The 14,047-nt window shown below is 36.2% G+C and overlaps 2 protein-coding genes across 3 annotated transcripts; one reads left to right on the top strand and one right to left on the bottom strand.

Moving 5' to 3' along the window:
- The first annotated feature begins 3,067 nt into the window (after positions 1-3,067).
- On the top strand, positions 3,068-5,976 carry LOC133303662 (polyadenylate-binding protein-interacting protein 5). Of its 2 annotated transcripts, XM_061503609.1 has the most exons (3): positions 3,068-3,197; positions 4,146-4,605; positions 5,461-5,975. In XM_061503609.1, the coding sequence occupies exons 2-3, from the start codon at positions 4,198-4,200 to the stop codon at positions 5,620-5,622; spliced, it is 570 nt and encodes a 189-aa protein (XP_061359593.1). In that variant the 5' UTR covers positions 3,068-3,197; positions 4,146-4,197; the 3' UTR covers positions 5,623-5,975. The 2 variants fall into 2 exon arrangements, with proteins under 2 accessions (XP_061359593.1, XP_061359592.1); XM_061503608.1 differs by lacking the exon at positions 3,068-3,197 and having other exon boundaries at positions 5,461-5,976.
- Positions 5,977-6,927: 951 nt separating this feature from the next.
- On the bottom strand, positions 6,928-13,806 carry LOC133303659 (uncharacterized). The gene is made up of 5 exons (XM_061503604.1): positions 13,749-13,806; positions 11,000-13,325; positions 9,606-9,726; positions 8,186-8,245; positions 6,928-8,076 (listed from the first exon to the last, which is right to left on the bottom strand). Exons 2-5 carry the CDS (start codon positions 13,237-13,239, stop codon positions 7,141-7,143), a joined length of 3,357 nt encoding a protein of 1,118 aa, XP_061359588.1. The 5' UTR covers positions 13,240-13,325; positions 13,749-13,806; the 3' UTR covers positions 6,928-7,140.
- Between the last annotated feature and the right edge of the window lie 241 nt (positions 13,807-14,047).

A 14,047-nucleotide genomic window follows, 5' to 3' on the forward strand; every position in this document is an offset into this window, starting at 1 on the left:
CTTGGGTAGTTTCCATCTACATCCTCCGAAGTAGTTCACTAACCCGATATCATCAAGCTTGCCTACCGATATTAGGTTAAGTAGCATGTCAAGAACATGCCTTACATCCTTTAGCACAAGTCGGCACCTGACATCTGTGGTTAGGGTTACATCACCGACACCAATAATTTTGCTTGTAACCTGGTTTCCCATTTTCACCACTCCAAAGTCGCCACTTCGGTAAGAAGAGAAAAATCCTTTGTGTAGGGTGACATGGAAGGAGGCACCAGAATCAACAATCCAGGCGTAATCATCATATGCTACATTCAAAATATTGTCCTCACCAAGGAGGAAGATCTCAGCATCTGAGTTGGCAGCCACCACAGTCATGCTCTTATCTTCTTTCTTCTTCGGTATAATCTGATTCGGCTATTGTCTTCTTTTCATCTTTTTGCAGAGTTCTAAAGTCAGGATTCTTGTGGCCAAGCTTCCCACAATAGAAGCATTTCAACTCGTATTTCGGTCTAGACCGACCTCTGGACTTATCACGTCAATCACGACCTCGGCTCTTGCTACGATCCTGGGAGTCAGATTTACCTCGATTCTCAACCACGTTAGCCTCAAACTTGCTGGAAACACCTCGTTCTCTTCTCCTGGACTCTTCATTCAAGAGGCTATCAATCACAACATCCATAGTCAATTTTCCATATAAAGTCATGTTACTTAATGTCACTACTAGAGAATCCCAGCTTTCTGGAAGCGAGGTCAACAGCAGCAACTCCTGCATCTCATCATCTATCCTCATCTCGGCTTTAGACAGGTGATTCAAAATTCATTTGTAGGTGTAGAGGTGTTCAATCATGCTCATGTCATCCTTGTACTCTAGCTTCATAAGTCGGCGAACCAAGTGTGCTTTGTTCTTGAGAGTCTTCTTTTGAATCATGGACTCCAACTTCGTCCATAACTCATACGCGTTCGTGAACTTGGCAATATGCTCGAAAGGCTTTTGTATTTTCTGATCATGGCCACCGTCTTTCTATCAAGATTTCCCATTCCTTCTCGGTTTTGCCTTCAGACCTCTCTTCATGGACGATGGCCTCATACAAGTCTTTGCAGTATATATGGTCTTCCATCATCGATCTCCAATAAGTAAAGTTGTCTGCGGTCAGCTTTAACATGTCACCGTCATGGGCTACGCCACTGGTCTCTATCTCGTCTCCTCAGAACCCTTTGAACCTAGGTTCTAATACCACTATTGGGAACTCAGTTCCCTCAAATTCGGCACGGATGCATGTCGCAAATCAAACATCGAGCTCGGAGCTCGGCAATCGCAGATGTCAGATTGAGTTACTAGGTTGTCTAATGCGCATCAGAAATAGAATTATGCAAAGAGAGAGACAAAAAGGAACACATTCAAGTTGTTTAATATGAGAAAACATTCTCCAATGTGAAGAAATAAAAACTCATATGACACTAGTTCATAATCAAACCTCTACTATATAAATAATGGGTTATAAAAGATCAAATTTTCCCACAATTGATGGTACACTCAAACATCACCTTCAATGGTGGTATTCACTCAAACTTTCCTAAGGAGGTCTAATGTTCAAGTTTCTCTTTAGAGACACTCTCAAATTCTAGACTCTAAGTTTTTCTTCAAATTTCTCTCAAAATTGTCTAACCCTAACCTCTCACATACCACAAGCTTATATAGGAAAGGAAGGAAAAATCTAGAATATCAAAAGTGGGACTAAAGCTTCTTGAGCCCCCTCAAAAGACAACATTGGGCCTTAGGCAACATTGAAGGAGGAATGATCGAACATGAAAATCAATTAAAAGATATTACTTAGATTACAAATATTAACCGTCAAACGCATTGTTATTAAATCCGGCTCAGTTATTGATCCGGTCGAGGTACTGGGTCATTGGTTCAAGGTTCATTGGGTCACTAGTTCAACCACATGACCCGGTAAGTATATGTAAATCTATAATTTATATTAAAAAATATAAATATACTCAAATGCCTATAAAAAATGATACAAATTCCAAATATTTTAATGAGGAAGCTTACAACCTTTTTTTTTACAACATCTTACAACCATATCTTAACACCGTTGATTTCCGCCAATCAACGGTTAAGATTTATTGCAAATTAATAATTAATTAATAAATTTAATTTCTAAAAATCTTAACCGTTGATTGACGGAAATCAACGGTTAAGATATGGGTTGTAAGAGGTTGTAAAGAAAAATAGGTTGTAAGTATAACCTTGCCCTATTTTAATATAAAAAAAATAAATTACATATCATTGTCCAACAAAAAATCTATCAAACATATTATACTTGTGATAGTAGTGTTTCAGGTTCAGTAGACGACATTTCTATAAATCAAATCAAAATTCTTTGCATATAGCATAATCAAGATAATATTAGTATTGTAAGTACATAACCTATGTAAATCAATAAGAAACATATTTATTAGTTTTATTTATGTTATTTTATTATTTTCTGAACTATTGGGTTGTTTAAGTAGTGAGTAGTTATTTTTCTTGTTTTGTTATTAGTGGAGTCTATTTGATGTTAGTGAGTAGTTACTTTTATGGTTGGCTCATATTATCTATTTAAACATTGAAATATTGGAATGAAAATTATCAAATCAGATTAGAAAAGTTATCCCAAAAGGCACTTTGCGCAAAAGGTTAGGCTTACTTATTATAGCCATTTGAGGTCAGGTTTCCTCAATAAAACTAAATTCCCTTTTTTTATTTATTGTGTTCGTAACAATATCACTGGTTGGGTTGGGTCATTTGTGTCATTTGTGTGAGAGTGAAAAATTTAAAGACATTAATTGATAAGAACAAATTAATTTTTTTTAAAATTGGGTTGGGTCATTAGTTGAATCGAATGGGTCACTAATTTTTACAAAAATCAATGGGGTCATATTGGGTAGCACCGGTTCGTTACATAACCAATTTAAAATGAAAACCGGATGAGTTATACGACGGTTCACCGATTTACCGGTCGAATGAATATTATCGGTCCAGTTTTTCTGCAAGCGCTCATTCCTTTTATGCTTTTTATTTTTTTTCTTGATAATAAATATTATCTTATTTATTGATACATAAATAGTGATTATTAACCAAATCACAGTTATAAAACCTTTCCCGTTCCAATCAGAGCGATCTCAAGAATTGGGGTTTCGTGATTTTTGATTAACTGGTTCGTTCCCCTTTTCAGTTTCTTTTTCTTCTTCGTCTTTTTCTTAATTTTCTTTGGTATCTCAGTGTCTGCAATTCGAATCACAGTTTTATTATTCACTTATATTTGCATATGGAAAGGCTACGATCAAATTATCATTGAATTTGAAGAAGAAGAAAAAGTGGGTTTTGGGTTTGAATCGCTGATTTTCTGGATCGATGCATCACTGCAAATTCCTTTTTTGAAAATATGATTGAAGTTTTAGTTTTGAGGTTTTTTCCTTAAATCTTGATCGTGAAAGTGTTTGAAAAGGGATAGCGAAAAAGTTAATTTTTTTTTTTTTTTTTTTTTTTTTGGTAAAAAGTTAAATTTCTTAGTTTTTATTTGCTGGTGTTTCTTGATCTTTTCATAACAAGTTCTTGATCTGATAACTTGTATGATTGAATTGAAGTTACTTACACATGCACTTATTATTATCTTTGTGAAAGGGTTGCAAGAAAACTTCAAGATTGAATTACCATTAATAATTTTGGGTTTTGAACAGGTAGCAACCTGTTCATTTGTACTCTCTCTCTCTCTCTATATATATATATATATGTGGGGTAGGATTCTTTGATACCGGTGTCAAATTTAAAATTCCAGTGTCTTAGATGTAGTTAAATACTAGTTTCTATGCCATTGATCTAACGACGGCTTTTCAGATGAGGTGTCAAATTCCGGTATCAAATTTTAAATTTGGCACCGGTGTCAAAGGATCCTGCCCCTATATATATATATATATATATATATATATATATATATTATTTTACTTCATAGTATTTCTTTTGCATTTACAAATTCTTTTGGCTTTGAAGCTTTGGATTCTTTATTGTACTTGTCCTCCTCCAAGAAAAGAATGTATTTTTTGATTGACTTAAGCAGCATGTTGACTTATTCTTTCTCTTGTATGTGTGGGGTTCATCACCAAAGGAAGAACAAGAAGAACAAGAAGAGGAATAGTTTATCTTTCTGATTCAAGTCCATGAAGCCACGAGCATCTAATTTGAATCCGTATGCAGCCTCATATGTTCCTATGTCTCGAAGGTTGGCAGAGGGTGGAACTTCTGGGACAGAAAAAGGTTCCCAGAATTATGATGGGACTGTTTGGTTTCAGAATCCTCAGCATACCACAAAGGTTGAGCAACTTATGGATTCTAGCACCAAAAGGTTGAGCAGTGTGAAAGCCCAGCCTGCTTCTAGTTCATACAGCTCATCATCACAAAATGTGAGAGAGTTGAGAGATAAGCAGTTGCTAGATGAAGAACTTGATATGGATATGGAATTTCTTAGGATGTCATTTCCCGATATATCTCATCAGTCCCTTGTAGATGTCTACACCGTAAATGGTGGTGACGTGGAAGCTGCTATTGACATGCTCAACCAACTTGAGGTATAGTTTTAAAGTTATTTGTTTTTGGGCTTTAAATTTGTTCATTCAGTGCTACTTTTTTCTTCATCCAATTTGTTAATTGATCAAACTTTTTTTGTCTTCATATAATGCATAAGTGTAGTTAAATACTAGTTTCTATGCAATGAATTGATATCCGTTTAGCATAATATGCAGTGACATTGACTAGAAATTTCCGTTTAGCATGTGTACTTAGATGTAGACAGAAGAGGTAATTGATATCCCATCCTACTTTTCTCTTTTCTGTTTCCATTTCTTTCCTTTCTGAACATTGTTATCTCTAGATTACGCTCGACAGAAGAAAAGGTTTTCGTCTTATGGTTGTTGAACCTCAGTAAATGATTTGAGATTGCTGTGCTGTTTTGTTTGATTTGTTTAATATTTTATGTATTCCCAGTTTGTTTGTTTTAACACTTGGTTTACTTTTCTCGCAGTTGCTTTTCTGTTTTCCTGTTCATTCTCTGCTCTTCCATTTCACTTTTTCCCTCTCGCTCTGTTTTTGTTTGGGGCAGGAATGTTGAAATATTACACATAACTGATTGGAAACCTGTACAAAGGAAGATTTGTTATAAACAAAATATACTGTTCTCTGTTATATGTGCCTGATGAAAATAAGAATTAAATATTACGAAATTGTCTAAAAACTCCTTTGCCAATTCATGTTAGTCTATCAGTTTCTGGATATAATCCATTGCCAGAATTATCATAGTTTAGTTATGTCTAACATCTGCTTAGGAACGAAAGCTTTTAGCAGTCATATCCAAGTTGATGGATCACTTGTGAAACATATTAAGTTGCAAATCCAATTTTTGAGAGTTTTTTGTTTTCATCTTACAGTTTGATGGAGTTGAATATTCTGGAACTCTTCCAGACACCCTGGATATTGGTGATGTTCCGGAGTCTGGAGTATCAGCTGACTCTGCTTCAGCAAAACAGAAGGATGTAACAGTAGAAGCCGGCACTTCATCTAGTCACATGGCATCAGCCAATGACTTGTGAATTACTTTGTAACTGACAATTGGTTTGGTTGGATACAATAAGTGTAAAAATAGGAAAATTTACTTTAGGGGGAGACGTCTCTCGTACTTGGTTCGATTTTGTGGTTTGTATAGTTCTCAGCTGCGTCTTGTTTTGCTTGTTATAGCCTGAAATGTTTTCTTTTGATTGGTTGCTTGTGCCTAGTGAAATTGTGAAGCTTTTTTTTGGTAAGCTAAATTGTGGTTTGTATGAATTGGAAGGCACAGAAGAAAAGAAAATGAAGGTTATTTTTGCTTTGGATAAGATGATAGGCTGACTGTCTGAATTGTACCCTGGTGAACCCTTTTGGAGCTTTTGCAATAGATATAATACATTTTTTCTCCTTGTTCCCTTTTTGTTAAGTGGAGTGTGTGTGTGTGTGTATTTTCAATCCTAACTGGCGTTAATGTGAACGAAATAAGAGTTCTTTTTAACATCCTCTGGAGTCTGGACACTAATTTATTGAAAAATGCTAGATTGTCAGGATTATTTTCGTTTGACTATTTTTTTCTGCACTACTCTTTTCTATTACAAAACTTGGATCAAACATTTAATACTATTAAACTTTAACATTCCGTTTATAACATTGATAGTTTTGTGAATGAAATTAGTTTTATTAGTTGAAGCAAATCTGAATAATGCTCTACAATCTCCGTGTGTAATGGTTTGAATCCCCCTTCAATTTGTAATCGTACGCATGATCGTTCTTCCTCAAGCATATCCCCTAGCATTCAATAATAGCTAAGTAGCCTTATTGCATGGAGGGAAAAAAATTCTGAGTTGATTTTGTTTACGAGAAGAGTTGTTAAAGCTACCTTTGACTTTATTTTTATTTCCAAATAGCATCTTTAACTTTAATTTCATCTCAATTGGTCCCTCAACTCTAGTTATTATTATTATAAATGTCTTTCTATTAACTTGAAATTAACTTACTATTGGTGAATAAATCTTAATTATTCATTCTTATCAAATCTAAACTGATTCAATTTTTATTTAAAAATCTTAACATTTCTTAATTTTTGATCCAAGAAGACAATGTTTCAAGGTTTGTTTTCTGTCTTTTTTAAGAATTTTTTTTAAAAGATATTAATTAAAAATATGAATCAATTGTTTAGATTCAGTAAGAATGAACTATTCTTAGACGAGTGAGAAAATTTTTAATTCAATATAAAACCAATGGCGCATGTAGCTAATCAGAGAGAAAATACTTGCACAATGTGAAATACGTACATAGTATGGACCATTAATGTGGGCAAGAAATATTTTCATTCATGTGTAAAAGTAGTAAAGACAACGAGTATGTCAGGGTATGCAAAATTCTCCATCATATTATTGTGTGGAAATCCTACTGTTGGTAAACTGAAACAAGAAAAATAATCATTCGCTTGCTCTAGAAAGGAATGGATGCAACAGAAAGAAAAATAAACTTGAAATTCGATTACAAGGCTAGGCTACGAAAAAAGGAACAAAATCTTTGACTTTATATTTAAAAAAAAAAACCTAATAGCCTCTACTTCCTGGAACATTTTGACGCCATGCAGTGGCTCCGTAGGGTTGGACACCACTTGGCAGTGGGTTGTTTTCCTCAATAGAGGGAAGCCACTGAGAGCCAACATTTCGTTGGCCATGCATAACATTTACAGGGGATTGCAGTGATTGTATTGGCAGCATTGACTGATTGGGTGAGGCCATAAATGATTGATTCAGCATGTGATAGTTAAGCATTTGCTGTTTGGGAGGAAACTGATTATGGGGGATTGGGATTTGTGGCTGCCATTCAGGTATATCATCATCATCCTCATTCCAGGGTTGAATTTTCACCGTAAATTTATCATCCCAGTTTCCTGAAGGTGCATTTGCTTTGTTTTGCCCATATTTGTGTACAAGATCCCTCATTTGATCTACTGGGCGAGAAGGGGCTTGGTTAACCGTGTGGAATGCTGCTTTACCTAGACCCATAGATTTGTGGATCAAGTGTGATGATGGATTCGAACCGTCGGAGAACTTGAACTCCGGGAGGTCATCCTCATCTTGGGCCACTACTGGCCCAAATCCTGGAGGAATATCATCATCTTCATCAGATGAGAGTCCAGTGATAGTGGCTGCAGAGCCCCTAGAAGGCACTGCTTTTGGTGTGGGATTGGCATTCATATTTGTATCTTGCTGTTTCCTAGTGAATAAGTATTGTTTTTTAGAGCTGTATTTTTGGTGTGAAGAAGAGGTAGCTGATATAGTTGAAGTTAAATGAGTCTTTCTCCATACAATAATACCAATTAGACCATAATCAATAGCATTAACTGCCTCAATCTGTTCCTTTGGAAGTATCTTGCTGAGCATTTCAATTGTTATCTGATGAGGTGGGCAAAAGTAAAGTTCAGTTCCAGGTACAGGCTCAGCAAATCCCACTCTCTCATCTGAAATGTATGAATCAGCCACCTGTGTGCAAAAATATCTAAAATATATATATATACATATATATGGGGGGAAAAACAACCGACAACCGAAAAAGTAGCTATAAGAAAGAATTAGAATCTGAAATCATTACCTCACGGAGAGTTGAGTGATCATTGTTGGGGGATGACCCCTTCGAAACAAAGTGCAAAACCTGCAATACAAGGAAACTCCTTAATTATACATAACCCAAAAAGAAGCTAACCAGAGAAACAAGTTTCATCAGTTGCACAAATTTCCTTCAGAATACATAATATTAGCATCACACAGCAAGTGGCTTCGGTACAGCAGCAGATTCAAACAAGTCAACCACACGCATCTATGTTCTGTTGCAACATCCTAATGACTTCATACGTCTCATTGAAGCTAACCCCACAAATTATGTACGTAATGAATCTCCCTAACAAATATATTTTGTTCTTTCACAACTTATGTCAGCCCTAAAACAAAGTATCAGTTGTCACATTCACCCTCACGCACAACGACCAACCACTTCATTGCCTCTTTTATCTCAACAAAAGAAAACAAATGAAGTAAGGCAAAAAATAAATAAATAACTAAAGATGATAGACTTTAAATATATATATATATATATATATATATATATATATAAAATAGGGCAAAGGGCAAACCAAATACACAAAACTCCTCGACTTACGAGAGGTAGGGATGAAGGTCAATTGCATACAGTCTTACCCTTGTATTTTTGCAAAGAGATATATATATATATATATATATATATATATATATATATAATACATAAAAATTAAATAAATAAATAATAGAAAATTAAAAAATTAAAATTAATTTTAGAGAGGAGGTGAAGAAGAAAAAGAAAAAGTTAATAGCACAAATTGTACACCCCCACAATGCTAATAGCTTTCCTCTACTCTGTCTCATAACGAATAGCACGTCAATCTATTTCCTACTCCGTTAAATTTTGTTTAAAATCCCCCCACCCTAGTAAGTTCTAGCCGAACATGCCCAAATAATCTCAATCTATGTTCTTTCATATTTTCTTTCAATGATATTGCTCCAACTTTTTGTCAAATAACTTCATTACTTATCTTATCCATCCTTGTATGGCCACATCCACCTTAGCATTCTCATTTCCGGTACTCTGATTTTATGCTCATGTTGTTTCTTTGCTGCCTAACATTCAACTCTGTGTAGCATTGTAAGTTTTAGTGCTATTCTATAAGATTTTCCTTTCAGCCTAAGAGGGATTTTACGATTATACAAAAATCCCAATGTAATGTGTCATTTCATCCAACCCGTAATGATTCTATGGCTTACATCCTCATCAATCTCTCCCCCCTTTGCAAGATTGATCCCTGATATCTAAACGCATCTTTCTTGGGTACCTCCTCTCCTAGCATATTACAAATATAAGCTAAAATATAGCATCAAAATGCAACATAAGCTCCTCTTTATTTTTTATATTTCCTTTCTGCAAGGATGCTGATATAAACAGACAAGATAGAGTCTGGTACAACAAAAGAAACTTTAGATACCATGATAGCACGTCTTTTGGACAGTCGAAGCTCTTGCAAAAACTTCTCAAACGCATCAATTCGAACTCTTCCCTTGATCTCAAGAAACCCAGGCCAGTATTTTACAGAAGTTCTCTCACCACTGCAAAAATAATATTAGATCAGAAGGAAGCACAAAAAAAAAAAAAAAATCAATGCTCTTCAAAAAGTATATCAGAAAGTATCTGACTTCAATAAGAATCAGTTAAAAATAATGTAGACTAGGACCTCACAGCACAACACAAGCAATTTCATCCCCCAACCCTCCCTGACCCAAAAAAGAGGATGGGTGGGAGCAGGAAGAGGAAAAAGCAAAACAATCCATCCAACTCTAATGACCACATTCTTCATCCTTTTCAAGACAATTGGAAAACGACATTGAAGAGCTATGCATTTTAGAATGTTTGTATCAACCCAAGAGCCATCAGGATACATTAAAAAAATTGTAATAACACCAACACTATCCACTATATAATTAACATGCGTACTCACTAAAGCTATTATTAGGAAAGAAGATAGCAGCAATCGCTACAAAAAAACAGGCATTTCGCGGCAGTTCATTTTTGGTATGCGCAACAGTTACAACTGCCGCTAAATATTTACTGGCTGTTGTAACCATCGCGTATATAAAAAATGAACCGCTGCAAAATGCCTGCTTTTTTGTAGTGAATAACAAATATAATAATAGTCTAGAACTAGAAGTGAGTTTGTTAGGGTTAATGCATCATCAGATATCACTAAAACAAACTAAATCTAAGCAGTTAAAATAGCACATGCATACTACTTTAAAAGTAGCATCCCAGCAGGAAAGGGGGACTTAGTAGAACTACACCTTAATAAGCAATACAAAATCAGCCTAATTGATGACATAATGAGATAGCAAAGAAGTGAATACCCTGTTCATGGAATCCTAATCCTAAAGCAATTATAAATCCTGTGAAGAAAGAATGATACTGAAAGTGACACTACAAATGCTTCCTAGCCTGATTGCATCCATAGTTACACTGCAATACTTATTCATAAATATATGACATAACATAAACAAAATGTCTCCGACCAACAAAAATCTCCATTCAAATTTTTACAAGATGACCTGTGAGAAAGAAAATCACATTCCTTATAAAGTGGGGATCAATTCGCATGTAGACAAATATCGTGAGACCTGTTTTTTCATTACATACTCATACCATTGAGAAATTTATTTGATAGATATTAATTTAATTTGTCTTAATATGAGACACAATATTCATTTCATGCTCCTCACTCCAAAATATAGTAGACAAAAAGCAAATGGAGAAATGAAAACATTCATCCATAAAAGTTCACTAAAACTAGCAACTTATAATAAAGATGCACTCAAACAATTAGTAGACTACCTTTTAAAGATGCTTATTACAGAATGAGTGGTGGAGATATTCAGCTGAAGCATTCCTTCCCAGATGCATTCACCCTCAGACATACTAGTGGAGACTGCAGTTTTGGAATACGCATGACTACCAGCATATCTCTCTTCTGCATGAAACTGACTGGCGCTCAATTCGGCATGCCTGGAAGTAGACTTCATGTCATCAGTTGACCTTTCTTCACTACGACCATCAGTCTGCTTCATGTCAGCATGACTCTCACCACATCTTGTATCAGAAGAAATGGCCGTAGATTCTGCATTTAACCCTTTATCCAGTTCAGCATCCAGATTGGCACATGTGTCATGCACCTTCTCATGCTTATCAGGGATACCACCAAGCAGCTCAACTGGATTTAAAACAGAAGACTTTGATTGAGATCCAACCTCAGAATCATCCTTTTCTGACATAGCTGTCCCTTTTCCAGATTGCATTAGTATATTTTCAAATGGAGGCTCAGAATGAAGAGATTCCATGAACTGATCAAGAGAGACAATTGGTGGAAGAAAGTCAGCTTCCTTCAATGCATCATCTGTCATAAGCCCTTGCATTGGATCAGTACCATCATTGGAAGGGATGGTAACACCCAATGGCGTATCCTTCTCTAATTTGCTCTTTTCATCATCACTGTTTGCATCATCTTTGATCACATCAGGTTTAGGAGGAGGGGCTTCCACATACTTTCTATTTGCTTGGCTCCCACTAGCTGCATCTGTGCCACCAGAAACCTCCACTGAAACATTGTCTTCATGTTCAACTTCTACTTGAAATTCACCTTTATGTGTTTTCCTGACCAAACGTCTAATATCAACATCAGAATCAGGCAAAAACACCATTTGAGAGAGCTCCTCAGCCTTGGCTATCCGCCACTCAGAAAGCTCCTTCGATGCAAGTTCCTCTGCAGTCATAGAACATAATCTTTCTGGGAGAATTTCACCAGACATAACCCTTTCTCTTAGTTCAGGATTATTGCGATCTTTCAAATTAAACAAAAGAGACCTCCCCTTCTCTTTGTACTTCTTATTCACACCTCCAAACAGTTTGCAGAGTTTTGCTTCTATCCTTGCTGCCAAAACTTCGGGTGAATGCACTGCCTCCTTACAACCTTCAACTGCTTCATCAGGTTCCAATCTATGCTCTATATTACTTTGATTCTCGTTTTGATTTGACATGTCCACCATATCAGATTCCAATACCCAGGAAAGACTGTTTCCCTGCATAAGTTCGTCCTTGATGAAGAAACTTTCACTAAAAGGAACATCATCAGTGGTCAAAGTGTAACTTGCCTCGAAGTCTTGCTTATCACAGTTCAAGACTTGCATAGGATTCAGTATATTTTCATTATTAGACATATTTGTGGATCCTGATTCAGAGTTCTTGCATTTTTCAGAATGATCTTCATTAGAGGCTGAACTCATTCTGTGCTCTTCGGGCACATGATCAACTAAATCCACGGCAGCAAAAGAGGAATCAACAGATTTATAAATCTCTTTCCTTTCCCCTGGAGAAGCACCAGTAGCAGCTGAACTGTTCACTAATTTACCCTGAGTATTACCAGCCTCATTTGATGTAATATTGCTCGCAACCAGAGGTTTGTCCTGCTGAGAAACCAAGGCCAAAGCAGCAGCTAATGACTCCCTCATCTTCGACCTAACACTTTCAGATGATTCAGTTTGAGCCTTGGGAGATGGTTGCATCTGTGCATTCTGACCTTTAGAATTCAACGACCGAGGTGTCCCAGGTTTACTGGAAGTGGATTCCATCAGTGTTTTTCTCTTACCAGACATAGCCAAATGCTGTGGTCTGGAAGCAGTTGACAGGAATTGCATCTGCGGAGAACCACTATTTGATGTATCAGATGCTTGCTGCAACCAAGGCCTTTGTTCCACTTGAGCAACCCGCTTGTTAGATCCCGCAGAGCTATAGGGCAATTGTTCCAATGGTGCCTTCCGCTTTGGCGTTGTTGGCAGCTGCTTTGACCCCATACTGTTCGGCATTGTCCCCATTTGCACGGACTGGTTGTCAGGCACCAAAAGCTGATGCATGCGCAAATTACTCATATGTGCTTCTACCCGTCCACTATGAATGATTGACACCGGCAATCCCTGAGACCCAGGATTTCCAGGCACGGCTCTCATTAATTCAACATGATCATTTGAGGTAGCCTGTTGGTGCAACAGAGGATCACCGGATACAGGGCCAAGGTGTCCCATTTCCAAGTCCCTTCCTATGAATCAACCTTGTTCACAACGTGCTCCAATAGCATTCTCAACCAGTAGCATTAACCACAAGAATACAACTGAAAGGTGAACCAAAATTAATGTTTTAACCTGAAGCACCTCATAACAGGTTCCGAGCTTGATAATCAACATATATACCAATCATATGGTCCATAATAACCATTTTAACTGAAAATAAGGATGATTATAGTGTAAACAATCATGAAGAGCAACCCAAAGCACCGTTGAGTTGAAGTAAAATAAGTAAATAACACTAACATTAACGAGTTATTGAATAAAATCAAAGTGAACATCTGCCAGAGTTACTTCATATGACTAACCAAACTGTTGAGGTATTTTCATTAAAAAAATTATTCAAAAAAGAGAGTTTATATGAAGTAATAAGAGGGAAAATCAATTATATCATAGAATTAGAGAACAACGAACAAACTAACTAATCTGTAGAATACACACACACACACACACACACACAAAAACCGTACCTCATTTATCGCTATATATTTCGCGTTTGCGAAACGGAACTGTGGAGGAATCGCCATATTCTGTGGCATCCATAATATTTATATAAAAGAAAATTGCAGAGAATGCATGTGAGTGTGAATGAAAGAGAAATGCAAAACCTAACTAACAAGATGCACGAACAACTCGATAACTGAAGCAAAATACTTAAAACAAAAGTACTTTTACCTCTCGGGGTTTAAACGCATCGTTGCATTGCTTTTTTCTCTTTCTTTTCTGAAATTGCATTGGATTCGTCTTTAATATGAACTACCGTTTTTAT

Source organism: Gastrolobium bilobum, unplaced genomic scaffold (assembly GCF_033153095.1).
Source record: "Gastrolobium bilobum isolate Gb01-03AN ecotype WA unplaced genomic scaffold, APGP_CSIRO_Gbil_v1 utg522, whole genome shotgun sequence".
Taxonomy (NCBI): Eukaryota; Viridiplantae; Streptophyta; class Magnoliopsida; order Fabales; family Fabaceae; genus Gastrolobium; species Gastrolobium bilobum.